This window comes from Setaria italica, chromosome I (assembly GCF_000263155.2).
Source record: "Setaria italica strain Yugu1 chromosome I, Setaria_italica_v2.0, whole genome shotgun sequence".
NCBI classification, from domain to species: domain Eukaryota; kingdom Viridiplantae; phylum Streptophyta; class Magnoliopsida; order Poales; family Poaceae; genus Setaria; species Setaria italica.
In genome coordinates this window covers 18,341,385-18,369,191 of record NC_028450.1, presented here as the reverse complement: position 1 = coordinate 18,369,191, position 27,807 = coordinate 18,341,385, and the positions used below count along the sequence as shown (strand labels likewise).

Below are 27,807 nucleotides of genomic sequence, written 5' to 3'. Positions count from 1 at the left end.
GCGCTTCAGGGTTTCGGTGAAGATGATGTTAAGCCCGCTGCTGCAGTCAATTAGCACTTTGGGGAGAAGAGCCCGATCTATGGTCGGGCAGACCACCAGTGGGTAGGACTCTGGATCTGGAATATGTACCCAGTGATCATCCCTAGAGAAGGTCATGGGCATCTCCGACCAACGCAGATACTAGATTGGGCATATGGAGATGAAGTGCACCTCTCGTTGGTGCAGCCTGTGTTTGTGGTTGCTGCTGAACGTATTGGGACCGTCCATGATAATGTTGACTTGACGGTTCGGTTGCTAGAACTGCCCATTCAGGTCGACGCCGGCCAGGTGGGCATCTGGGTTTGGCTGGTCACGGCGCTCCTCTCAGTGCTGATCGTTGCGGTCATCACGTCGGCAGTTGCCGCGATCATCGCGATCATCACGATGGTGGTCATGGTCATCACAGTGGCGGTCATGACGATCATCATGGTGACGTTCGCTGTGGTCATCACGGTCATCGTGGCGGCGGTTGTCGCGACGATTGTCATCCCTGAGATAGTCGTTGCAGCGAGGTCGCTTGTACTCCACTGGGGTGTTGAGCTCTTTCTTGAGGACTGTGCAGTCTCGGAGATTGTGACGTGCGTCCTTATGGAAGGGGCACGGAGCGTTCAGGGTGTCATCAAACTCTTCCCGGAGGAAGGTTGTTGGCCTGGCGGGATCGCCTTCGGCAGTGAGGACCTCGGGGGCCCTTTTGTAGTTTGGAGGACTCCAGTCGTTCTTGGTGTTCTTCATGGGTCGGCGATTCGTGGTCATCGTTCTGGCGATGCTTGCTGCTCCGAAACTGTACTTGTGTCGACTCCTCTGTGTCAAGCTGAAGGTTGACAAGCTGCATCATCTGCCCGACCGTCTTGGGGGCAGCCTCATACAGCTTGCAGATCATGTTGTGGTTCATCAGACCGGAGCAGAAGTACAAGATGACATCACGATCCTCGACGCCGGCCAGCCTATTGCGGTTCCCGAAAAAGTGGTTCACGTACTCTCGAAGAGTTTTGTTCTTCCGTTGGTGGACTTTCCCAAGATTCTCCATGTTTCCAGGTTGGCTGTAGGTAGCCTGGTAATTCTAGGTGAAAGGCCTACTGAGCTGACCACCGGTGTCGATGCTACTGGGTGGGAGGTTCTCTAGCCACAGGAGAGGGACGGGACCCATCACCACTGGGAAATAGGCGGCCATCTGATCATAGGTGCCATTGGCAGCTTTCACTGTGGTGCTGTACTTTTTGAGGCATATAGTGGGGTTGGAGCGGCCATCGTACTTTTTGTTGATGGTCGACTTGAACAAGGTAGGCCACTCAACGGCCCTTAGGTGGAGAGTGAAAGTGGCGAAACCATCAATCGCCATGTCATCATTGTCCTCGCGGTTCTATTCGACAGGTGGTGCCCTGGGGCGTCCACCGTTGTTGCGCTTGGGTGGTCTATAGGCGTCTTTAGGGACGCTGTACATGCAGTCATAGTCGGCACAGTGACGCATCTCCTCTCCTTGGCTTCAGCGGTCTTCCCATTCTGCGTCGCGATTTAACCTGCCATTGAGTGCAGGAGCGCCGTAGTCGCGACCATACTCAGCGCGGTGGTGGAGCTTGGCCTCTTCCTACTCTTGGTGGCGGTTGTTGAGGTTGTCGTGGAGGTCGCGGCGGTTTTGTAACTGTTCGTGAAGGTCATGTTGCCAATCTTGTCTTCCACGGTTCTTGCCATCGCCTCTCCTGCCACAGTGGTGGTTGTCGTGGTTGTCAAGTTGATGGGCGTTATTGGCGGGTTGCTCCACCTCCTCTTCACGGACAAGCTCCAGCCAACCTTCCCCATGGTTACCGTGGTCGCCTCGGTGGTGACCGGATCTGCTACGAGAGGATCGGCTTCGAGAGTGCCGGGTAAATGTGGACTAGGAGTGTGTTGACCAGCTCCGGGTGGGGTCTTCGATCTGGGTGTTGGGGATGCGGATACGTGCCCGGATCCGCCCGAGTGGCTCTGAGTCTGGAAGGTTTTCCAGATCGGCGTAGGCAGCCCCCAGGTTAGTCTGGGGTGTGGTGGAGACATTGTGGCCGACCTCCTCAAGGTCGGCTTGTAGACTACGAGCGCGCATAGGCCGCGTGTGTCTGCCCTGGGCACCGTCCTGATCACCGTTGTCACCATCGTTACCGCACGATGGGTCGGTGTTGGCGGCGGGCGGTGCTCAGCGTTGGTCACCTGCTGCCTCGGCTCCCATGTTAGTAGTAGGTTGTTGACGTTGTTGGGTGTCGTCTTGCTCCCATTGGCACTGTACTGCATGGTCCCGGTTCTTGGCATTGCGACCTTCTTCCTGTGAAGAGGTTTCGCCATCCATGGGTGGATCATCGGTGGAGATCACGAAGGCTTCACGATCTGGCATGGTAGGAGTTTCTCTCGACGTCGTTTCCATAAGGGTTCGGAGTCAGGACAATGCAGGGGATCTGGAACTCGCAACAGTCCGAAAACCGGGCGGGTCTGAGTGGGTCTTCAAATTGGATCTGAAGAGACTGCGCGAGTTTCGTGGAAAACACGGTAGCGGAGTTCCTCAGACCAAAGGGGGTGCGGGAAGGACCCTGCGCTGACCAAGTTGAGCGTAGCGGCGTCTCGGAGAGGTTGATGCACTCAGTAATGGTGTTGTTGATGCGATCTAGCCCTGCAATCAGGTCAGAGGGCATGGGTCGGCAGGTTGTAGCAAGGATGTTGGGAATCCTCTCGGAGAAGGAGAGGTCGCCGATCTGCTGGGTGAGTGGCACGAAGGTCTCCGGGTGAAAGTCTTATTCTGCTGGTGTAGATCCAACAGACGCCGAGCTGGCGATGGACGTCAAGTCGACGAAGAAAGCGGCAGAATCAGGATCCGCCAGCATGGTCCTGAAGCGAAGCTAGATCGGGTTGGCGAGGGTGTCCTTCATGCTCTGAGGGAAGACGACATCGGGGCGAGATGCTATTGAGCTCGCTGGGGAGGATCTCACAATCGCCCCTACCTTGCGCGCCAACTGTCAGATTTAGTAGCCTGGCAGTCCACCAGAGGGTTACGAAAGTGGTAGATTTGTAGGCAGGGAGAATTGCGAGATCAAGAACTCGTAGGTAATCACGAGAACACGAAGGTTTAGACAAGTTTGGGCCTCCAGAGAGTAATACGCTACATCCTGTATTTTGTTGGTTTGTATTGTTTTGCGCGGGTACGAAGAATTAACATGCTCTCGAGGGGGGGCGCCCCTGACTGCCTTTATATAGGCTAATGACTTAGGGTTACAAGTCTGTTTGAATCTAATCTAGTCAGTTGTTACATGGAAAACAACCCGAGTCGGATTACAACAAGTATCCCGCAATATCCGGGCTGATTCGAATCGCTGGCCTCCTTGACTTGCACTCCAACTATCTTCACATCCTTGGCCCGCACGTTCTAGTTAGGCGAGCCCACTTGCTATGGCCGGCCAGTGTCCTAGGGGATCCATGGGGTACCCATATCCCTTAGTAACTTTTGACTCTTCCAATATGGTAGTTAGATTGTGATGAGATTATTAGAAAACTGCAAAAGTAACTCTCCCGATAACCGAAATATCGAGACATCTTTATTAGCGAGTTATTAGGAATGATTTATTTAAAAACAACTGGAGGTGTTAGGTTGATTTTTGCTCCATCACTCGTATGTTGGATGCCATGAATGCATTGTGGTTGTTGATCTCTGATCATAGAAATACAATGAGGAAGTTTGGACATCCCAGATATAGAATTAAAAAAAATCGAAATTAACTTTTGTATATAAAAGAGGGAATTGGTCTCTGCGTCCGTAGCCCCTGCATATGCAGATATGCTGGATTGTTGGTCGCTTCCGTTGATAGTAGTAGAAGTAGTTAAAAGATAGGTGCAAGGGCCGCAATCGCGACGCCGAGGAGGACAAGGCTGGATCCATGCCGCGGCGCGACAGGCCACGACGACGACCCCACTAGTCCGCCGCCAACGGACGCCGCATCTGTTCCCACTGATTTCACGCTGCAGTTAACGGAACGATCATCAGCGACTCCAAAACATTACGCTGGAGAATACTATATGTGTACCTATAATAGCTCACCTGGTTGTGCTTGGGCAGAAGGTGATGGCGTACGACGTGCCGCCGCCGCCGCAGGTGAAGGTGGAGGTGGCGTCGTCGTACGCGTAGCTGTAGGCCCGCGGGCACGACTTCTTGAAGAACTGCGAGTACACCGTCGGCCAGCACGTGTTGGGGTTCCCGTGCTCCCCATGGCAGCAGTGCTCCGCCGACCCGAACGCCTCGCATGCGCTCCTGCACGCCACGGCGCGGCCGTCCGACGATCCCACCCGCAGCTCGGAAGGGCACGCGCCGTTCAGGTCCATCACGCACCCCGTCACCACGCAGTTGGGCCCCGCGGCCGCACCGTGCGTGTGGCGCGGCTCCACAAGCATCGGCAGGTTGTACCCGTCGACGAGGCTCACGTCGTAGAAGTCCAGGCCGCCGTGGCCGTCGAACGTGAACTCGGCCAGGGTGGCGGGCGGCTTGGCTCCGTGGCCCGCGCAGTCCAGCTGGCCGGATCCGCAGTTGCCGGTGACGCAGGAGAACCTGCCGGCCGAGTCGACCGAGCAGTGCGTGCGACCCCAGAGGCGTCCCGACCACCCGTGTGGCGCCGGTAGCGACCGCGACTGGCCCGGCTCGAGGGCGAAGCCGGTGGTTTCTAGCGTCGGCGAGCCCGAGCTGGACAGGATTCCCGGCCACACAGTGTGCCCGCAGTGGTTCGTGATGGTTAATGTTCTGGAGGAAACACCTGATGTATTTATCACAGGAAAAAATTGGTTATATTAGAACAAGAAGGAAGCATCAAGAAAACAGAGAGCTCCTCGCGCGCCTGCCTTCATGGATCGGCAGCTCACCGCTGACAGAGACGATGAGGATGAGGAGTAGGGCGATGGGAGCTCGGTGTTCTTGCCCAGACATTGCAACTCAACTAACAGCTGCTCAGATGCAAACGATGTTAGTGAGCGGCAAGTGGGATGGATGCGAACTTCGTTTTTGTTGGCGCAATGGCGAGTGGTGAGCTACTGTCCTCTACTTATATGCTCAATGCCTAATTGCCTACGTGGTGACTTACTTGTGACTGGTGGGCTAGTGGCAGCAAGCCACGAAGTGCTGTGGCTTTTCCTCCTGTGGCTTTTCCATGATTTTGACTAGGCGCCTTTCCAATTTTCATGTGCTGCGCTACTTTAATTTGATAACAAAAACAAATCAAAGTTTAGTGTGAGTCCATCTCTGGTACATTATACTATTCTCACTACGCATACCTCGTGGCTTCTTCAGGATTCGGTATCACTGGGTGCACGTTGTCGGTCCCTTTTTCCCTTTCACCAGGACACATATAAGTAACTAATATAAATCTAATCTCAGTGCAAGTTTCATAGAAGTTTCATGCACATTAAATACGGTGATACACCAGCATATGTGATGACATGACAAGTGTTGACAGTAGTTAGCGTACCAATTTGTGAACCGCAAGCGTACGGATCATCGTAATTTTTCCCTTAGAGTATTCTATCCAAGGTGTATCAATCCGTGGATCGGTAGCGAACTGACTAGGATTTTCTATGTAGCTCAACGGATCTAATCCTAACATGAAGCATAGATTGCATATAAAGAATAACATTGATGTAAAGATGAATGATGAGAACGCAGGTTGATCACATCCATAGATATATATAAGATAACACCACCAGGGGGGCAACAAGAGCCTATCATCTTCTGGTTCTAGTTCTAGCTAATAAGCAAGCAGACCATGCATCTCATCTAAAACAATCTTTAAACTACTACCTCCGGTCAACCTCCCAAAATCCCCCACCCTACACGGAAGCAGACGCCATCACGATCCCCTCTATCGGTACAAGCAGTTTAAGGACACGAACATAGGTGAACATGTCTAGCTATCAAGAAGGATCGACATACTAGATCTAATTACCATGATTACATAAAGCATGCTATGTAGTCCAAACATGTATTAGACTAAGGAATAAGCATATTCATGATAGATAGAAGAGTATAAAAGGAGGCATTGAGTCTCTAACAGATCGGATGACATGGAGAACATTACTCACATAATAGATGTATTTGGATCATCACCTCCGAGTACATACCATCGATGATCTACTACTGTTCTTAAACTCCACCATGGCATAACCGCGCAGGGAGGCCATGGCAGCTAGGGTCAGGCCTAAGCCATCTCCTAGAGAACTTTGAAGGCTTGCAGCAGCCCTCAGCTCTCTCTGGTGAATGCCTTTGGTTTTGTCGAGTTCTGGTGGATGGATACGCGTGTTGATGGAGATTGGGCATATTTATAGTCTGGAAGACGCATAGCTGAATAGGAAGGCAAGGGTGTGAGGAAACACCCTAGGCTGATCGGCCTAGGGAGGTCGAGGCCGATCGGCCTAGGCTTTCCTTTTGCCTGCTTGTGCGTCCCTTCGTCTCCAAGTCTTCTCAAATGTTTTGGAGTCTTCTTTTCAATTGCATGTGGGTCTAGTACGTTGATAGCTTCGGGATAAGGATGTCTCTTGATATCTTTCCAATTCTCTGCTTGATCTTCTTTGATCCTGAACTCATATTGCCATATCTTTGCAAACTTAACCCCTAAGTTATCCCTGAAGGATTGCTCAACAAGAATGAGTATGGATGGGCCCACGAGGACCCTAGGCCGATCGGCCTGGGCTCCATAGGCCGATCGGCCTAGGCTCTTTCTGGGCCCGTTGGCATTCGTCTTTCTCTGAGTTGTCGCTTGTTCAGGGCTTTATCCAATTATGCTCCGTTGACTTCAATTTATTGCAAAAATAGAATATCCTCCAAAATATATTGCATATGCGAAAACGGGATTATTTCAGGTGCCCAGTGATAGGTTAGTATAAGAATTAGTCCAATCATGCCACATAAATGACAATAAAAAGATGTCAATAACGAGCGTCAACAGCAAGGTAATTATTAAGTGAGAGAGGGAAAGAGTTTCATTAGGATGAAACTGTGTATGCATTGTTTCCAAAATGATGGAACCTTTTTGAAATTTGTATCAGGGCTTATAGAGTTTCATTTCATCCAACCATATCCCGTCACATGCCTCGCAATTAAATGGTATGGGTAGCCTATGAAGTCGTGAAATGAAACTCTGCATTGGGTGACTTTGTTTTTCATTCATCAATTAAAACCTCTTTTGATGACATATCACTTCTCACATGGAATAGCCTAAGCAGTCATCAGCTCTATTTTCAAGAAAAAGTCAAACTGCATCTAAAACATTACATTGATGTAGCTAGGCATATGATCCGAATACGCTTGCCATGTTTGTCAGTATCAACATTTTCTTAACTTTTCTTGAGCTATCGGGAAAACAATTATCGAGTTCCTTTTTTCTTTTTTGAAAAAATAGCAGTGCAGACAGTAGTGGTGCACTCTGGTATTGTTACCTAAAAGTGCATAGCGGACCACAAAGCCAAAAACTTATATTAGATAATCAAATATACAATTTCCGGCCTCCCCACTAGATTATTGGATGAAACTTTATTTTCTAATATTAGATAATCAAAGTAGTACAGCAAAACCTCAATGTTTTACGCTTTTTGAGCTGTCAAAGAATTGTGTGTCAGCAATAACGCCGATTACAGTAGGAAACCAAATTATCCAATAATCGTTATCGAACGTCCAGACAAAACATAGGCTCTCAAGTTACCCCTAGCTACTCACACTTCATGCATATTTCGTGTAAAATACGCGTGAGAGGTTCTCACTGGTTCAAACCCATGACCTTCCTTGTGTGATGCTTCCTTACTATATCTCACCTATTACTAATCATTGTGGAAACATGATTTTTTTCCTTTGATCCTTTGTTACTCTCTTCGTTCAAATTATATTGTGTAGGTCGTTTTGACTTTTCTAACTTCATAGATTTTGCTACGTACATAGTGTATATCTATGTGCATAGCAAAAATTATGAACCTAAAAAAGTCAAAACGACCTATAAGGATGGGTGAGTAGTTATCAATATTTGAGAAATCTAATGAGTTCTATTGTAAAGGTTTCCAGCTACAACGTTGTCGATCTCACCAAGAGCTACAAGTTATCCAAAAATCCCAGAGCTACAAGTTCATACGAAGATTTTCACCATACACTTATGTCTGAATGTTTTATGAATTCTAATGGGAGTTACTGAATGGCATGTACCTGAAAAATTTCGCATTCTTCCATTGACACAACATAATCTGTAGGATCTTAATCAAACTACTCCCTCCATCCAAAATTATAGGTTGTTTTGATTTTTCTAGGCTCATAGTTTTTGCTATGTAGGATATACACAATGTCTAAATACGCAGCAAAATCTGTGAACCTAGAAAAGTCAAAACATTCTACAATTTGAAATGGAGCAGAGTATGGGGTAATGGAATCACTAGCGTTCTACAAATGATACTTACCAGAGAAACGTGAAAAAAAATAGTCGCATGAGATCCAAGAGACGTGATTTAGAAATATCTCACTACAAAATTATATGTGAACACTTGTTTCGTAGCCTCATTGCAGACCAACTGAATAATTGCATAATTATCATTCAATCATATACTATTGTTAGCTGATCTTTTATCTAATCTATATATTATCATCCACTATGTTAGTATTACGTAGCATTAGATTTGTTACGGCTTTTTGTTTAGAACTGTAGAAGGGAAGCCAATATCTCTGACGGTTCTTGCCGCAAGGCGTAATCTTAGTTCTCAACTTGAGTCCAAAGAAATCTTTGTAGTAGTGCAAGGATGTAGGATGGATATGAATGTGACTTTGCACTTTAGACGTGGAAATTAAATATAGCCATTGTCTTAATATGTTGACACGCTAGCGAAGTGAGCATTTCGGTCATGCTATGGAATCATGGAACCAGATATTTAATGCTCTAATATGCATACTCTTTTCATAACGTGATATTTCTTTTCTTTCTATCAAGTTCAGATTTGTTACGGCGCCTAGCACGTCTAGACTGCAACGTATTACGTAGATATACTTATTAGCTTCCCTGTAACCGAGGCACTAGGCAATACTATATATTAAGCCATCTCCAATGCAAAATGACTGTTCGGAATTTATTTGCATTTGATCGGAGATAGCTTGATTTTTTTTCTGACATGTATCTGTCCTATAAAACAAAAGAGATTATCTGAGTCATGTAGGAAAAGTTTTATTCCTATGTCTACATTACCTCAGGGCCTGTTTGTTTCATTAGAATCTGCTGGAATTGGAATTAATTTCCAAAATCACCCTGTTTGGCTGCCCCCGGAATTGGAAAGAGGGATTCCTGGTGATTCCATCCTTCCTTCCCCACATTCCGAGCAAAATATCAGGAAAACAATTCCCCGACTCTCCCGACTCGCCTCCCCCCGACTCGCCTCCCCCCCGACGCCTCCCGACTTCTCGCCCCTGTGCCGCCGCCCCCGACTCCATGCGCCACCTCCCGCGCCGCCGCCTCCTCCTCCGGCGCCCCCTCCGCCAGCCCCTCCTCCGCCACCCCCGAATCTGTGCCGCCCCACCCGCGTGGCGGTCGTCGCCGCCGCGGCACCAGAGCGGAAGCCACCGGGCGCGGCGGCGTCCACCACCAACTACGTCGTGCCGCTCGACGCCGCGCCGTCCAGGATCACGCGCCCGCTCGTCGAGATCCTCCGCGACCTCAACAAGCGCGTTCCGGACACCATCGTGCGACCCGCCTCACGACGCGCCTCCGCCTCCGATCCCGTCGTCCCCTGGTAACGCCAACTACTTGCTCTATGCTGGGTTTTCGCTCGGGATCCGCTTCCAAGCTACTCATCTCTGCTGAGTGCTGAGTAGCCGTTGCGGATCTCAGTGTAGTCAGTTAATTAAGCTGTTAATGCATCCCTAAATTCAGGTGGTTCTTTTTTACTCACTGAGTATGTTCTTTTTTAGAGGCTGTAGACAGATCTGAGGGAAGGGAAGCACAGGGACGGGAGGAGGAGGAGCTCGGCAGCTATCCATTTTACTCACTGGAAGATCGACGTGCACCACCAATACTCGTGCCTTGGTGAGTCCTGCAGATCTAAGTTTTAAGCTTGCTAGTTTTAAGCATGAACTGCTAATTAGTTGTCTATCAAAAGTTTTAAGCTTGCTAGTTTTAAGCATTATGTTGCAACTTGTTGCCAATGTGTATTCAATTCCTCACGATGATCTTACAAGCACCTCTTTTATTGTCCTATATATCTAGTACATAAACTGGGACTGCTTTGGACAATGACTAACACATTCGGTCCCTCATTTTAGCTGCCCTATCCAAAATGGTTAGAATTTAAAAACTGATGTGGTTGCATATATTATCTTAACTTTTTGTGCCATTGAGTATTGATGGGTGTATATAATTCAAAAGGACCTGTTTTGTTGTGCTATGGTGTTCCCTTTCCATTTTCTCACAAGCTAAAAATACTACCCCTACCGTGATTCTTTATGTAGCGTATTTGGATGCCAATATATCTGTGCAGACATTCTATTGGCAAATATATGAATGTGATGAATGGTAAAATCACCAGGGATTAAGATGACATTGTGAAAATGGTAGATCATAACTTAAGATAGAATTTTGTAAAACATCCTCTGCCTTTTTTTTGCAGTCCTACCACCCGAACTATTGATGTCTGATATCTCAGCAAAACATGTGCTTAAAGTTTTCCTTTCTCTATTTTCAGTTGGGTTACAGAAGATATTGTCGTTGCTCGAATCTGAAGAACCTGATGTTCGTGTTCATGCAGTGAAAGTTGTTGCAAATCTGGCTGCTGAAGGTGAGCGCTGCATTTTCATAATGCTTTCTAGCTAGATATAGAGATTGTTTTCTTTTCTTTGTTTGTCCATGGAGTTGCTACCTGAGCATGTTTTCTGGTCATATGCATAATTTTTAAGCATCACTTATCTGCTTCATTCAACGTATGCAGTCTGCATTTTATATGCTAGGGTGTCCATGGCTACCTATGTATAACTATTTTGGATTGAAAGCATATCAATGGGGTCTCATTATTCCCAACATATTTTACTTGATAAGCTGGCAGCATTGTGTCTTTAAAGCTAATCTCACAGTCATCCTTGTGTACTTCAGAGGCAAATCAGGAAAAGATTGTAGAAGCAGGTGGCCTTACTTCCCTCCTTGGTCCAGAATAGTAGATAGTGGTTGCTGCATCACAGCACCCATATTGGCTTACTGTCTGATGTTGCTGCGTCTATATGACTAGCCTCTTCTGATTGTAGAATAACTGTTTTATCACCATTTACATGTGCCTGTTAATATTGGATGTGTTGTTTGCCTTGGATGTGCTGTTTGCCTAAGTTCAATTATTCATTTAATGTTACTTAAGACCAATTATTTCACTGTCTCAGATTCTTTTCTCTTTTGTTAGCTACTAGTTAAGGCGTTGCTGGGCAGCTTCAAGAAGGGTGCAAGGAACTGATATGCTGAGGCACTGATACATTGTAAGTTCAAAGATTAGCGAGTGGATCCTTAGTTGAAAAATCATAGTTCCTCGTGTGGACTCTTAATTATTGAAAGGATGATGTGTTGGTGACTTGTTTAGTCAGTTCTTGAATTGCTAACTATATGGTTGAAATGATTGGAAGCAGCTCGTGTTTTGTCTTGTTCTACTCAGCCATTGATTAGTATATCTTGACATTTGACTTTGATTTGTTCTTCAAAAATCAGGAGATAATCTGAAAAATATTCATTTTTGATGATAAATTAAAATATTCATTTTTGCATATGTGCTTTAGATGCCTGACAACAACATAGACTTGGTTAATACAAGCATGGAGCAAATGAGAGAGATGAGTAGGAAAAAGAGAAAAAGGGTGGCTGCTTTATTTGTTGCTGCTATCATGAGCATGATTGTGCACTGGTATCAGCGTAAGAGACCTAGACATATTGTTGATCCGAATGAAGTGGCTGAGAGAGATGTAGCTGCACGCAAACAAATGCTAAGAAATCTGTACCAAGGATCAAATGTCTATTGCTATGATAGTTTGCGCCTAACTAAGAGATCATTTTATGACCTATGTGCCATCTTACGTGAGAGATGTGGTATGTGTGATAACAAGAATGTGTCGGTAGAAGAAAAGGTAGCAATCTCTTTGCTTGTAGTGGGTCATGGCACTAAGATGAGGATGATTCGTAGCTCATATGGATGGTCACTTGAGCCAATCCACTGCCAAAGAACTATTCAATTTGCGCCATTCAACTGCTAGAAATGTGATAGAGAGAACATTTGGGCTATTGAAGATGAGGTGGGCTATACTAAGAAGCAACTCATATTTTGACTTGCAAAATCAGGTATTCCGTAGTTAGTAACCTAGCTTGAAATTCATCTCTGAATGACCCTAGCTAGCATGCAACTCATTTCTACTAAATTCTTGCAGATTAGGATCATTAATGCTTGCTGCATATTGCACAACTTTGTAATTGATAGACAGAGAGATATGGATGACTTACTTATACACCAAGTTGATCAAGTAATATCTTTTGAACCTCATGAAGTTCAAAGTGAAGTGGGTATGATTACCAATGTTCAATCAACAAATGAATGGAGCAATTTTAGGGATACCAAAGCTAACCAAATGTTTGCTGATTACCAAGCAAGACGTGGTCAATGTATGATAAATTCTATCATCAATGCATGCTTAAACTTATGATATTTGGTTTTGCTCCTAATATTTTACTAATAACCTTTTGTGAACATTTTTCCTGTATGATATGGAGAAGGGCAAGAAGTCAGGCTCGGGCAGGGGTTACATTTCTTGGAATGATGACATGGACAAGGCTCTTCTTGACACATTTGTGGAGTACTATAACAAGGGTGATAGATGCCAGAATGGGTGGAAGTCTCATGTCTATACAGCTGCTATCAAGAATGTCCGAGAAAAGTGTAATGTGGATATCTCAAAAGACAATATCATGGCGAGGAACAAGACCTTTGACAAACACTACACTATCATCAATGGTATGCTGGAATCAAGTGGATTTGGTTGGGATTGGAACAAAAATAAAATATCTGTTGATAGTGATGCTGTATGGGAAGAATATGTGGCGGTAAGTTTCAAAAACCACTGATTTACTTAAATTTATGTCAATGTATGTCATCTTTGGATAATGGACGTTTTTTTAATAATAATTCGGTATCTAGCTATCTGCATAATTTTCTAGTTCATTATGACTGTTCAGTGACATGGTATTGCCATTTGAAATACACGTATTATCATGATTGCTGATTCCTCTAGCACAATGCTATTAGTATTATCTGAACTTTATCTGCCACAAGATAGTGTACTTTCAGTTTCTGGAATCTTCTTTTAATATTGGATTTCATAAAGTCGAATGTAGAAATGCCGGCTAGCTATGAAATAAAATCAGAAATCCTTACTCCTTTGTGATTCTGATGTGTCCTCAAGCTCTTGCAGACTTACAGACTTACAGTACATTCATTTTATCATAAGCTCTCTGTTCTAATCTAAAGTAGGTAGCTTTGACCCTTGTTTTTCTAAGCCGGAATGCAGATTTCACAATTTCTAACTGATGAAGTCCTTTCCGTATGTTGATAACTTTGCATTCAACTGCATTCTACTGAACTTTCAATCTAAATCACAGCTGTGTAGAGTACATATTTATCTTAGTTTGGTTCTAGTTCATTAGAACAGAAGCGACATGCATGGTAAATTGGTAATGCAATTTGTAGTACATGATAAGTTAACTAGTAATGTCCTTTTGTTAATTCTGTATAGTACAAATGCTTATACTGAACCACATTTTCGTTCTGGGGTGGTAAATCGAACTCCATCCATAGTTTTGCTTAACATGTAACAACCAGACATGTCGTCATCAGTTGTTTGAGCTTCTGGTACTAGTTTTGACTCTAAACTTCCATTTATTTTTTGTAGAAAAACAAAGAAGCTTCTGGGTATAGGCACAAGACTGTCTTGTACTGGGACTCAATTAGCTTGGTGTTTGGCAAAGACCATGCTACCGGTGAAGCGGCAAGGACTGCAGCTGAGAGCTCAAAAGACATGAGTAAGGAAGATCTTAGTAACAAAGAGCCCACATCATCGGCAACTTCAGGAAGTTTAAAGAGGCAACGGTCAGGCGACTCTTTTACCTCTATGATGGCTGAAAAACTAGACAAGTTTGCTGAAGCACTAAAGGAGGAAGCCCCTAAAGGACCAACATCAAAAGAAATTCTAGACACACTGAATGAAGTACAAGGATTGGATGAAGACACTTTGTTGGACCTATTTGATATCCTGACCGGTGATGCACGCAAGTACGAGTCTCTGTTGGCGCTTCCAGAGAGGATGAGGAAGAGGTGGCTTCTAAAACAGCTCAACAAGTGAAGAAACTAGTTCATCTATATCAAGTGATGGATAATATCTATTGAACTTGTAATAATATGTGGCATTGTATGTACGATTTCTGTAGCTCATCTGAAAGTATTATCTTGTATTTTATCTGTATTTTCCTAGCTGGAGGTATGTAACTCGTGTATGATGTGTCCTTGCGTAAAGATTGTTCATGGGTGTCATTGACGCATAATGAGCTCCAAGCTAGGAATTTCGAAGCTATCAGATTTAACCTATATTTTCCAAAGAAGTAGTTTCCTCTCTAATTAACCAAACAATATTTGGAATCTAATTCTAGGAATTAGTTTCTTTGTACATCCAAACAAGAAAATTGAAATGAATCTAATTCTATGTAATTTAATTCCTATTGAATCTAATTGCTAGAATTAGATTCCTAGAATGAGATTCAATTCCATCGAAACAAACGGGCCCTCAGTGTAATTGAGGTGGGGCAATCTTAAAGTCAATGTCAAAAGAAAACCGAAGTGCTCACTGTCCGACACAAGCTATGCGACTGGTGATAGTTGTGCATTACAAAAAATCGTTGAACCCCAGGCTTAAAGGGATCCATATATACTCAATGCTCAATAATTTTTTAGACCAAAGACCATTGGTCCTGCTTATATTGAAAGCATCATTGTTTTGCTGGGGATACCAGCTTTACAAGACAAAGGAGCTCTCGTACAGCTACAGGGTACCACAAGTGTTCTTACCTTCTCCACACAAAAGAGACTACCACTCACAAGCAAAGGACCTGGCTCCTAAGGATCACGCAAGAGAAGGTTCAGGATAGAGCACCAGCGTCCGGACTTGACTTTTATTTCAGCATATCACCCCCTGGTGGAAAAATGATCATTAGTCCCGGATGAGCATTAATCCGGGTTGGAGAGATGCATAGGTCTCCAAAATCCAACTGCGACTAATCTTTCGAGACTAAAGGTCCTCCTCTTTAGTTCCGGGTATTTCACCCGGGACTAAAAACCACCTACCAACCGGGACTAAAAGGATTCAAAAAAGAAAAAAAGTGGACCACCACCATCCTGCCTACTCGCGCTGCTGCCCCCCTACATCTCCGCCTCGACCACCGTACCACCAAGCTCCAACTCTACCACAGAAACAATCAAAACAATTAACACTTCACAAATTGAAGCAAGAGACATGCTAACACACAACCAATCAATTCGCACAAGACTCTGATTGACAACACATGAGTTCGATTTGATTAACAACACAGCGCAATCAGAAATGAATCATTCACAAACAAATCATGCACTACCACTCACAAAGGTAACATTCACCGGCTTCTCATATCCACAAGCTCCCCCTCTCGCCATCTCGCCCGCACGTGTGCCGGCAGACGGCGGCCAGGGGGCCAGTCGGGGAGGCCCTTGTAACGACCTGGATTATTTGAGCCAAGTTTAATCTTAAGACAAGTTCCCTAATCTGGTTGACTCAGTTTTTCTTGAGCTATATCGGCTAAGTTTGGTTTCCAGCCCAACCTAGCGCCTTAGGGAAGGTTTATCTTTGAAAAGTTGAGCAGGACACCAAGAAAACTCTTTTTAGAAGTTGGAGAACGAAGTCCCTGCTACAACTTTATTAATTGAACCTTGGTCCAATTCATCTACGAAACTCCCTAAATCTGCAGTTCAAATCAGCCCCAACCCCTAAAACCCAACAAACCGCCATTTTCTCTAAGTCCCAAAACCAGTGTTCCTCTGAACTTTAGAGCTTTGGATGTCCGAATCCACTGCATCTTTGAACTCGATCCAGTTACAAAAGTTGAACCTTGGCTGATGTTCTACAACTCTTGTTAAGGGAGTCAAAGTGCTGTAGTTTGGAATTTGGGAGAGCAAGAGACTGGAAGATGGACCTAGAAAAGGATCCCGCGGATCTATCGGGCAAAGAGTGCCCGCGCGCGTGTGCACCCTGTTTCAAAGCCCCACCACCGCGTGGCGTGACCTCACCGGTGAGCGCCACCTCGCCCAGTCGCCGGCCACGACAAGATGGATCAGCGCGCCTCTTCCCAATCGCGCGCAGAAGCGCCTTGCAGACTTCTCCGCCCCGTCTCGTCTCGCCCGAAGATTGGCCACTGCCACGCCAGTCCGCCTCGCCTCCCGTGCGCATCTCCTCACAAGGATCCTCGGTCGTGCCCCAACGCCTTCCAGCTTTTCCATCGTACCTCAGTCGCGCTGCCCACGCGCGCGCCCCGCGACGATATCATCTTCGCCAACCACCGCGCAAGCAGTGACAGCTCCTTTCCCCTGCCTCGCCAGTAGCATGCCCCAGCAAAGCCGCTAGTCCTACGCTTGATAGCATCGCCGCTCACCCTGTCACCTCGCCTACAGCGCCCTAACCTGCAGTGCCCTTTCCTCCCTCCTGCCGCACACTGGCCGAGTCACCGCAACCAATCCGGCGCCTGACGCGACCAGACGTGCGCTCGACCTTGCCAATCCTTCCGCCCAACAAAACCGCGCCTGCGTAGCACTGTCTTCAGTGCCCAATGCCGTAAGATCCTGTCCCCGGAGCTCCGCTTCGCTGGCCAATGGAGACGCCCACCAATCGCCATCAAGGCAGAGCACTCCATTCTCTCTCGATCTTATCCTCGCTCGAACTCATTCACTTCCGCGTAGCTATGAAAAGAGTACCGAAGCCTCTTACCGGAGTTCCCTTTGCCACCACCGCCCTTGCCGCCCTTGATTGCTCATTCTTCTCCAGCCAACTCGTCACCGCAAACTTCTCTGCTTCACGTGCTAGTGCCGCTGCCTGAGCTCTCTATGGAGCTCCCTTTCTGCCCAACGCCGTGCCTTGCCAACCCCGCCAGCCATTTCGCCTTTCCTTCGCGCAGTGCTAGAGCTTGCTTGTTGTCCGCAAGAAGCACCACACCGCCGAAACTTAGTGCCATTCGTCCTTTCGCCTGAGCTTGCTTCTTCCCGACCCCAAGACTTCGTCGGTAGGCCCAAAGGTAAGCTGCCGACCCTTCCTATCTCGCCCGACCCCTGTCCGTTTCACCCGACTCTTGTCCGCCTCGCCTGAGGGCTCGGTTGTATCCTTTTCTTTTGACCAAGGGTATCTGTGTAAAATTTCAGGGACTTCTCTATGTTAAGTCTGAGGTACAGTTATTCCTTAGGTCTAAGGGTCAGATCATAAGTTTTTCCCGATCCGACTCTTTTATCTTGTTCTAAATCAACAGAAGCTTGGGAAATTCATCTTAAATCGAGGGAAAATCGGAAAAATGTGAAATCACTTGGGTTGAAATCCACTTTCTGAGTAGAATCCAATAAAATGGGTTTCACACCTTTCCTGTAGTTTTGCTACAGTTTCTAGGCTAAATCTTGCAAGCGTTGTTGAAATAATCGTCTAAGTGTTTAAAACCATAGATGCATGACTTAGTTCCCTTGATCTGAACACTAGTATGATAGGCCGAGTAGTTGTAGTGCTTAACAGAACTCGGTAAAAGTCAAGTAATCTCCTGTCACTCGCGAGTTATAGGAGTTGCTTGTTCTCCTTTTTGTTATAACTATAAGGACGATGGACGGGGCAGGGCTCTGGGAACTATTTTGGTGGTCGGTGGATTGCCTCATCCGTCTACATGAAATTAATTAAGGTCGGAAAGTGTTGGTGTTCGTGATCATGTTTGAAAGTACTAATCTCATACCTAGTATGGGATGGGGAAGCCTAGTACCTTATTGAACTAGGGTGTGGATTATATCCCTGCTGTCCCTGGAACGAGGTTCCCATGGTGCATCATGTGGGTGCAAGTGCGGTCACAGTACGGCAAGAGGTCAGGACTGTGGAGCATTGCATGCCAAGGGAAGTTTGGACCTGACACGCGCCTAGGAATTGATGGGGACGGCCGACATAGGAAGCGACCCTCTATGGTGCGCGGATGTCGTGAGATTAGGTTCACCATGCATGGTTAATAAATTCGAATCGATTCGTCTGCCTCTCACAATTTGGGACTGCTTAATCGCTATGCTACACTGAGTAAAGATGGAACATGATGAGGATATTAACCTTGATGCTTGTTCTCAAATTGTTTGGAAACTATGTTTTCTTAGCATAAGTTGCTAATTTAGACTGGTTAACAAACTTAGAATCTGAGCTAAAATATTGAAAGTAAGGACCTACTGTAGTCGCTTTTGGCAAAACAAACCCCTCAGCCAAGGAGCCTTGCATATCTAGAAGTTGGTGGAGTAGCTCCCACCGGTCGGTTAAGTCTTGCTGAGCGTAGTCGCTCAGCCTTGTTGTGGCAATTTCTTTCAGGTGAGGTTGAAGTCCCTGAGTTTGCTGCTGTTGGCACTTGGCCTCCCTAGCTCCCGCCTGGGTGGACGGTCGAGTGGGATCCCTCCTCGGACGGCGAGGATAGGGACCAGTGATGTCCTCATCGGCCTTATCAGTGATGTCCGACCCCCCGGTGCTAGTTTCCATGGTTTATCTTTTCCGCTGCTTATGAACTCTGTAAAATGTTGTTTTTCAAACTAGTGTTGTAAGAAATTAATGTAGTCATTTAAGTTGGATGATCCGTTGTATTCTCTGGAACCACTCACCTTCGTGTGAGCTTTGCTATTTCGGTCCTGTGTAGTGGTCTTATCGGATGAAATCTGACGGACTGCCGAGTTAACTTGATTAAAGCATATGATCGCGGGTCAGACGACTTAATTGTGCTTTAGCTAAGTTAATTCGAGCGGTTACACCACAGCTGGTACCAGAGCAAGTTAGCAGGATAGAGAAGACAATAGGTCCTAAACACCTTTTCTAAAAGTAAAACTTGCAAGAAACGTGTTTGAAAAATCTCGTACGATCATTAAGGATGGACTTAGTACGAGAGGCCCTAGGGGAATTTTGGGGTTATTTCAGGTGGCTACTACCTATTGGTTATTTTGCTAACTTCCTGCACTTCGCCACGTGTATCATACGTGTGCCGAGTTCCGCATCACGAGTATGCGAGGGTTGATAGGGAGTTCTATTCAAAGGACCCTATCATCGCGGTTGTTTTCGCCCACGTTTATCATACGTGCACCGGTTCCGTATGTTAACTCATGCGAAGGGTGGTATGGTTCGATTCCAATGAGCCTATCATCATAGTTGATCGCCCACGTCTATGACACATGCGCATGATTCCGCATCACGAGTATGCGAAGGGTTATATGGTCCTATTCAAAGGGGACCTATTTCCACGGTTGTGACGCTGTCCATGTAGCATTCAATGCATGGGTGCCATTTCTATAGTAAACAATAATGAATGGGGACGCTTTCGTGAGTGCTAGCACAAAAGGTTCATGTGGTTGTGTTTTTCTGCAGGTACACTAACTGTGCTCGCGTAGGGAGACGATATTAGAAACCCGACTAGATACTATAGGGAGTGACGTAATGGTTGCCTTGCCGCCGGCACTAACTACGTAAGTCCAAGGTTTTGGCAGTTATCTTTGGTTGAGAGGATGATGTAGGGCGTGCATGCGTCATGAAATAAAATCTGTAAACCCACATCCCTAAAACAACATTGCCCTGGTTTTAAGCTCTTCCTCACTTTAAGGATTTCTAGCTATCTTTTCAGCATGTGCTCTGGTCAAAAATCCGAGTGTTTCACCCTGTCTGATCTGTTTTCACTCCACTTCCAGTATCAGACTTGTCGCCAGATATCAGGAGAGAATGTTGGTAGTAAACTGGGAGTTTTGGATCAACCCTTGTTGAGTTTTGAGCTTTTCTAGCCTCCCAGAATCTGTTTCTCCTTTGGGGTTTCAATCTCACGCTTCTTTCGGTACTTGTGTTTCGTGGCGCTGATGGCACCTCCCACTCCACATGCCTACACTTCGAGGGTTTTCTTGCTATTTTGTGGGACACCTTGAGGTGGTTTGGGTACCAGTCGCCACCTGTTTACATGGGACGTGAGTACCAAGAGCACGGAGTGTAGCGGTGCAACATGCAAGTGGTAGTACCTCCACCCCCAGTGCAGCCCGAGTGGCCGCAACTCGAGGTTTCGACCTATGGTCACACTCTTGAGGATACTTGGGAATCAGGTGCCTTGCAAGCTCTCACTCAGTTTTGTCGGCTACACCAGTTTGAGGTCCTTTTGGACCCGATTGGCTTATTCCCCGCTAGGGATCGGATGGACTCGGCTTGGCTTGATCGAGTAAATAACATGGAGGTGTTGGCCGCCTCACACTCGCTGGTCACCATTTCCACCACGACATGGTGCATGACCGCTTTGTACTGACTGGTTGAGCTTTAGGGAAGAGCTATGGTTGTCTTGGCACGAATAGCTGTAGACACCCAGGAGCATTTTGACACCGCCAAGAGAGATTTGGTGGAACAGTCGTATCAGCTTATCCAGAGGGGTAGACCTGGATTACCGAGCTAGAGGAAAGAGCGACTGACATGGAGCAAGATATGATGCAGCTTGCTGAAGAAAAATTGGAGGTTGAGATGGAGCTCGTTGTTGCTAATGCACACCTGGCTAAGTACCACGCTAAGCTCGATGCTATCCACGCCTTGGAGATGCAGCTGGATGAGCCTATGGTTCAGGAGGAGGAGGAGGAAGAACCCGAGGAGGTAGAGGGAGTCTCAAGCCTGGACATTGAAGTTGGTTACACCCCTTCTCCGACGCACAGTGTTTCCTCCATAGGCAACCTGGATGACTTTTAGATTGAGGCTGTAGTAAGTTGGTCTTTTGTTGTACTCCTCGGCAACCTATAATTTTGGATGGTGATGTAATATGTTAGCCTTGAGTTGAGTACTCCTCCTGTGTTAAGAGACCGGTAATGAAATGATCTTGGTGAAATCAGTTCCTGTTTTCCACCTCGCTCTTGAATCCACTTCTGTCACCTTTGGGACTTGCTTGAATGTCAAAGTTGTGTGAGAACTTGTGCTGTAGCCGCACACAAAGTTTCCACTCTTTTGGGTCTGTCAAAACTTGGCCCGACCAAGGGTCACAAGGTCGGATGCGCCCGACCCCTCGCGGCAGGTCTTCGCCTCGCCCGACCCCTTGTTGCAAGGCTTCGCCTTGCCCGACCCGAGCGTTAAGGGTCAGACATATCCAGACCCCCAGGGTAGAGCTTCGCCTCGCCCGAGGACGTGTGTGGACCAGCCGACCCGGACGCGGAGCTCGCGGGACCCCATCAATCAGGCTGCTCTCACTATTGGTTAACCAGAATAAAGTGGAAGATGTCGATAGCAAATCTAAGTGCTGATTAAGTTGGAAAAGAAGAGGTATGCACCTCCTCAATAAAAGATATGATTGTTGTGTTGCACTATCGGCAAGAGTAGCATTTAAGGATTTAGCACATAAGTTCCCTCATGATTGGAAAGCTTTTGGGATTATGTGACTAATGGAACGCTGACTCTTGCAGATGGCGCACCGCACCCATTCCGGCTTTGTTCCCAGTGGCAGTGAGCAGAGGTAGGTACCTCCACCACCTCCGCCCCCGCCCACGCTAGAGGCGATATTAGCTGCTCAAACTGAGCTGCTGAGACACATTGCCCAAGGGTAGCAGCAGCAGCCCCAGGGAGGAAGAGCTCATCAGCAACCTCATGTTGCTCGCTATGAGGATTTCCTGGGAACACAGCCTCCCCTGTTCCAAAAGACGCAAAACCCGCTCGACGCCGATGCTTGGATTTGTGCCATCGAGTCCAAGTTCTCCCTCCTCACAGCCCATTGCCCGGAGGAGAACATGGCTCGGTTCGCCGCGCAGCAACTGCGTGGTTCTGCCCTCCTATGGTGGGATCACTACCACGCCATGCAGCCGGCTGACCACATCGTCAGCTGGGAAGAGTTCAAGATGGCGTTCAAGGGCCATCACATCCCTGAAGGTCTCCTGGAGTGCAAGCTCAACAAGTTCCTGGCTCTTACCTAGGGAAGCCACGATGTCCTGCACTATGCACAGGCTTTCAACGATCTGTGCCGTTATGCCAGCTACCATACGGACACAGATGAGAAGAAGCAAGATAAGTTCCGCAAAGGATTGAGCCTGGAGCTCAGAGAGAGATTGAACCCGAGAAGGGTGAATACATACAATGAGTTGGTCAACTTGGCCATCTCACAAGAGGATTGCATGAAGGCTCTGGCAGCCGAGAGAAAGAGGAAGGCTCCAATGCCGACGCCCAGCCTACCTGCACAGAGATACAGGATGGCTCCCCCACAGGCGCCCAGCCGACCACAGCAGTCGGGAAGATGGGTTGCCCGACCCCCACCATCGGCAGCACTTCGTTTCCCGGGATCTCAATAGCAGGCACCGTGGCCGACCCTACCGCCACCGCCGTGCCCTGCAAATGGTAACTGCTGCTTCACCTGCGGCAACATGGGGCATTTGGCCAAGCACTGCCCCAAAAACCAGAATCAGTGCCCAAGTCAGAACAATGCGATGATCAACAAGGGAAAGAAGCCCAAGATGCAGGTTCGCAATGGTCGGCTGAACTTCACCAACGCAGCAGAGCTTCCAGAAGGTGCACCAGTAATGACGAGTACCTTTCTTATCCACAGTTGCTCAGCTTTGATTTTGTTTGACTCAGGAGCATCACATAGTTTTATTGGAAGAAAAACTAGCGACAAATATGGGTTAAAAGAGTGCCAAACAAAAGGGTCTTTTAGGATATCCACCCCGGGTGGGGTAATCACATCAGATAAGATGAATGTCAATGTGCCTATCCAGTTAGGCCAAACCCTCTTTAAGGAAAATCTCGTTATCCTCGATCTAGAGGGGATTGATATCATCCTGGGTATGGATTGGATAACTAGACACCAAGTTATGCTAGACATCCCAGCACGAGCTGTCCATATTAACTCACCTCACCAAGGCCACTCTATTGTCCAATTGCCTCGCCAAGAAGATGTAAATTCTTGTGTGTATCCCGCAGTTGAGACCCAGCCAGAGGACATCCCTGTAGTCCGTGAGTACCCTGACGTGTTTCCCGATGACTTGTCGGGCATGCCGCCTGACAAAGATGTGGAGCTTTCTATAGAGTTGATCCCCGGCACAGCCCCTATTTCCAAGAGACCCTATAGAATGCCACCAGCAGAGTTGGCTGAGTTGAAAACCCAATTGCATGAGTTATTGGAGAAAGTTTTCATTCGCCCAAGTACTTCACCTTGGGGTTGCCCAGCCCTGTTTGTGAAAAAGAAGGATGAGAGTCTCCGAATGTGTGTGGATTACCGACCCCTCAATGCGGTGACAATCAAAAATAAGTATCCTCTTCCCCGCATTGATGTCCTGTTTGATCAATTAGCTGGAGCTAGAGTGCTTTCCAAGATTAATCTTCACTCCGGTTACCATGAAATCAAGATCCTACCATGTGACATTCCCAAGACTGCCTTCTCCACAAGATATGGACTCTATGAGTACCTATTTATGTCTTTTGGACTCACCAATGCACCCGCTTACTTCATGTATCTCATGAATTCGTTGTGGTATTCATTGATGATATTTTGATGTACTCGAAGAATGAAGAAGAACATGTCGAGCATCTTCATGTGGTTCTTCAGCGTTTGAGGGATCATCAGCTATATGCTAAGTTCTCCAAGTGTTAGTTCTGGTTAGAGAGTGTTAAATTCTTGGGACACACGATCTCTTGGAATGGCATAGCAGTTGACCCCAGCAAGGTATAAGAGGTCATGGACTGGAAGCCACCCACCTCAATCCATCACATCTGCAGTTTTCTTGGTTTAGTAGGCTACTACCGTCGGTTCATCCCCGACTTCTCAAAAATAGCTAAGCCCATGACTGAGCTATTGAAGAAGGGAGTGAAGTTTGTGTGGAGCGACAAATGTGAAGAAGCTTTCCACACCTTGAAACAATTATTGACTTCTGCCCCAGTTTTAGCACAGCCTGACTCTTCTCGGCCATTTGACGTGTACCGTGATGCCTCTGGCACAGGACTTGGATGTGTTCTTATGCAAGACAATCGAGTCATTGCCTATGCCTCACATGCGTTACGGCCTCATGAGCTTAACTACCCGACCCATGATCTTGAGTTAGCAGCCGTGATTCATGCCCTAAAAATATGGAGACACTATCTGATGGGCACTCACTGCAATATCTACACCAATCAGAAGAGCTTCAAGTACATTTTTACCCAAGCCGACCTCAACATGCACCAAAGAAGATGGTTAGAGCTGATCAAGGATTATGATTTGGAAGTGCATTATCACCCCGGCAAAGCCAATGTAGTAGCAGATGCTCTTAGCCGCAAGACCCATTGCAATTTCTTGTCGGCAACCAACTTTCACCAAAACTCTATGTCATGAGATGGGAAAACTTAGTTTGGAAATCATTTCCCATGGCACCCTCGGTCAAGTTTCTCTTGAATCTGCTTTGGAAGACCAAATTGGGTCAGCACAATTAGAAGATGAAGAATTAAAGCTAATTAGGAGGAAAATTGCACAGAAGGATAAAGGGTACAAGCATTTTCGGCAGGATGAAAATGGGAGAGTGTACTATGAAAACCGACTTGTTGTCCCATCCAACCCCGATCTTAAGAAGCAAATCCTAGATGAAGCCCATCTCTCCAAGTTCTCAATCCATCCTGGCAGCAATAAGATGTATCACGACCTTCATCAAACTTTTTGGTGGAGTGGAATGAAACCAGAAATCGTGCGCTATGTCTCTGAGTGCGACACGTGTCAACATGTCAAGGCAAGCCATTTGAAGGTAGCAGGTACCTTGCAACCGCTACCTATTCCGTCATGGAAATGGGAAGTCATCAGCATGGATTTCATTGTTGGATTGCCCCTACATCTCAGCGACATAATTCCATTTGGGTTATAGTGGACCGCCTCACTAAGTCTGCACACTTTCTTCCCATTCACACCACCTACCACCAAGAAGTATGCAGAGTTGTATCTCGACCACATTGTTTCCCTGCACGGTGTGCCAAAGACGATCACATCTGATCGAGGTGTTCAGTTTGTAGCACGTTTTTGGGAACAGTTACAAGCTTCACTTAGCACCAAGCTAAACATATCACCCTCAAACAGATGGCCAGACAGAGAGAGTGAATCAAATCCTAGAAGATATGCTACGAGCTTGTGTCATCCATTATGACAAAAATTGGGATAGTTCTCTTATAACAACAGCTACCAGGTGAAGCGTCCCCACATAAGTAGAGACTAAATGTGATCCAATTATCAGTCCCAGGAGGCTGATAACACATTTACTCATTAGATAGTTCAGAAACCGTACAACTCCCGAAGGAACGGGCGGGCAAGCCACACCCAAAGCAAGACTAAAGCGATAACAATACAAATCCAACTTGCAGTCCAGTCGGACTCCGGGCTGCAATCGGAACTATGCGTCAGCGGAAGCATCCTGCAAAAGGCCCAACACCACAGGCAGCGTTGGGTGCAGACGCAATTTCCTACTCGAAGTCCTCGGCGACGAAGTCCGGATCCTCCTCTGAAGCAACAACACAAGGGTGAGTACAAAAGTACTGAACAAGTCCAACCCCATCCACGGATGAGGATACAACAAGAATATGCATAGGATTTAACAAGGATATGGTTAAGGTTTATTTGCAATAAAGCTAGATTTTTGACATATGCAGGGTTTCATTTCAAAGGATTTTCATAAAACACTTTCTTTAATAAACGATATATCAAGTGGGGTTGATCCTACACAAAGGCTCCAAATTTTATCGCTACCGGACTCCCCGTCCGCCGTAGCGCACGACATAACTGCCTGACACTTCCAAAATTCCCCCCCCCCACACACACACTGCAAATACCAGTCATCTCCCAAAAGCTAGTTGTGTGACCGAGCCGTACCTCGTCCAATGCCGTGGACACGGCTACCCGGATAGGTTTTAACTCTGGAGAGGTTGTACACTTTTCCCACAAGTAGGGTACCGTATCACGATCACCTTAGTGACGGTACGGATCCTATTAGAGCCATTACCCACCTTAGCCAACACTGACTAGTCAACACGGAAGCACCCAAGGGGTTAGCAACCCATCCACGGGGCCGAAACCGAGACCTAAGTCACCAAGAGCTTAGTCCTTTTCCAAGGGCTCCCGTTGCTCACCAGCACACCTGAAGCCTAGCAGTTTAGCTAGTGAGGTTTATGCTAAGCCGTTGCCCATACAACGGTCGAGTGGTTGCACGATGAAGGAATTAGGCAGGATGACACATCAACTCGGTCCTTAGTCATGACAAGATGGATATCTCCCAACTCTGCTCAACCACTAAGGTACGAGCTCAACAAACCAGCATTCCACACAAGAAACACCCATCCATCTCATCCACCACATCTCTTTTCACCCGAAAAACCCAACTCCTCAGTTGAATACACTCACACATTTATTTTATGAATAAATAGATGTAGTCATGATTGAATTTGGATAATGAGTTCCTATGCATTCTAGCAGTATTTATCATCTAAACAGAGCAACTCATATTTAGAGATAAATATGGGATGACAAGGAATAATCATAACAATCAAGCGGTGGCTATCCAACCATGTCTTGCAATAAAACAACATGCATTTTATAAAATAGGCCAATAGGTTGTGTCTAAAAAACTGGGTATTAAATATGCATCAAGGGTGAGATTGGACTTGCCCTTCTCAAAGCCTTCCGGGAGCTCCTTCTCGCGGTACTAGTCCTCAGGCTCGGGCTCGCGGTCGAACTCTTCCTCGCGCTCCTCCTCAGGTACTCCGCGATCTACGGCACACACAAACGAGCACACAATAAATAAAAAGGAAAAAGATTTTACCCCTTAAGCTCCGAACAGGAAATATGAACGGAAAATAGGTAGGAAGGGTATTTCCAAGAAATTTGGATATGCCTCGACGGAATATATGAGAGGAGGCCGTGGTTGAATTTGGGATTGATTGGAGGAAGTTTGGCGTATGAAATGACGGCTTAAAGGGGGGTTAGGGGCTTTAAAACAAGTTTTAGGACTGAATCGCGAGAACCAGGGACCTATTTGTAATTATTTCCAAAAGGTGCAAGGGCATATCTGTGAAACTTTTCTGAGAGAGGTGGGAGGGCCGGATTGCAAATAGGTGAGAGTAGAGGGGTAGATCGAAATTGAAGGAGCTCCTTCTTCTTCCTTTGGCCGGTTACAGGAAGTGGAGGGGGGTTGGCCGACGATGGCTGGCCGGGTGGCTGGGCCTTGCCGGCGGCGGGCCCTGACAGTGGGTAGGGGTCGGGGGAGGCGTGGAGGCTCCATTTTGCCGCTCACCTTGGAGATGGGGAGGTGGAGGAAGGGGCGGCCGGCAATGGCGTGGGGCGGCGGCGCATGGCGGAGGCGGCGGTTGGTTGCACGGGAGGGAGCAGAGGAGGGGCGGCGGTGAGGCTAGCGGCGGTCGTGGTGCGGAGAGCCGGGATGTTGCCCCCTTTTATAGGCCGACGAGGGGCGGCCGGTGGTAATGATGGTGGCCGGGACTTTTCCGGCCGGTGGCGT

At 46.9% G+C, this 27,807-nt stretch overlaps 2 protein-coding genes across 3 annotated transcripts; one reads left to right on the top strand and one right to left on the bottom strand.

Annotated features, from left to right (window-relative positions):
• Window positions 1-3,695: 3,695 nt before the first annotated feature.
• LOC101775841 (thaumatin-like protein 1b) lies at window positions 3,696-5,045 on the bottom strand. Of its 2 annotated transcripts, none has more exons than XM_012847061.2 (3): window positions 4,903-5,045; window positions 4,091-4,796; window positions 3,696-4,011 (listed from the first exon to the last, which is right to left on the bottom strand). In XM_012847061.2, exons 1-3 carry the CDS (start codon window positions 4,964-4,966, stop codon window positions 3,873-3,875), a joined length of 909 nt encoding a protein of 302 aa, XP_012702515.1. In that variant the 5' UTR covers window positions 4,967-5,045; the 3' UTR covers window positions 3,696-3,872. The 2 variants fall into 2 exon arrangements, with proteins under 2 accessions (XP_012702515.1, XP_004952397.1); XM_004952340.2 differs by having other exon boundaries at window positions 4,882-5,038.
• Window positions 5,046-12,521: 7,476 nt separating this feature from the next.
• Window positions 12,522-14,462, top strand: LOC101775428. Its single transcript, XM_004952339.4, has 3 exons — window positions 12,522-12,677; window positions 12,777-13,115; window positions 13,961-14,462. The coding sequence occupies exons 1-3, from the start codon at window positions 12,591-12,593 to the stop codon at window positions 14,408-14,410; spliced, it is 876 nt and encodes a 291-aa protein (XP_004952396.4). The 5' UTR covers window positions 12,522-12,590; the 3' UTR covers window positions 14,411-14,462.
• Window positions 14,463-27,807: the final 13,345 nt, after the last annotated feature.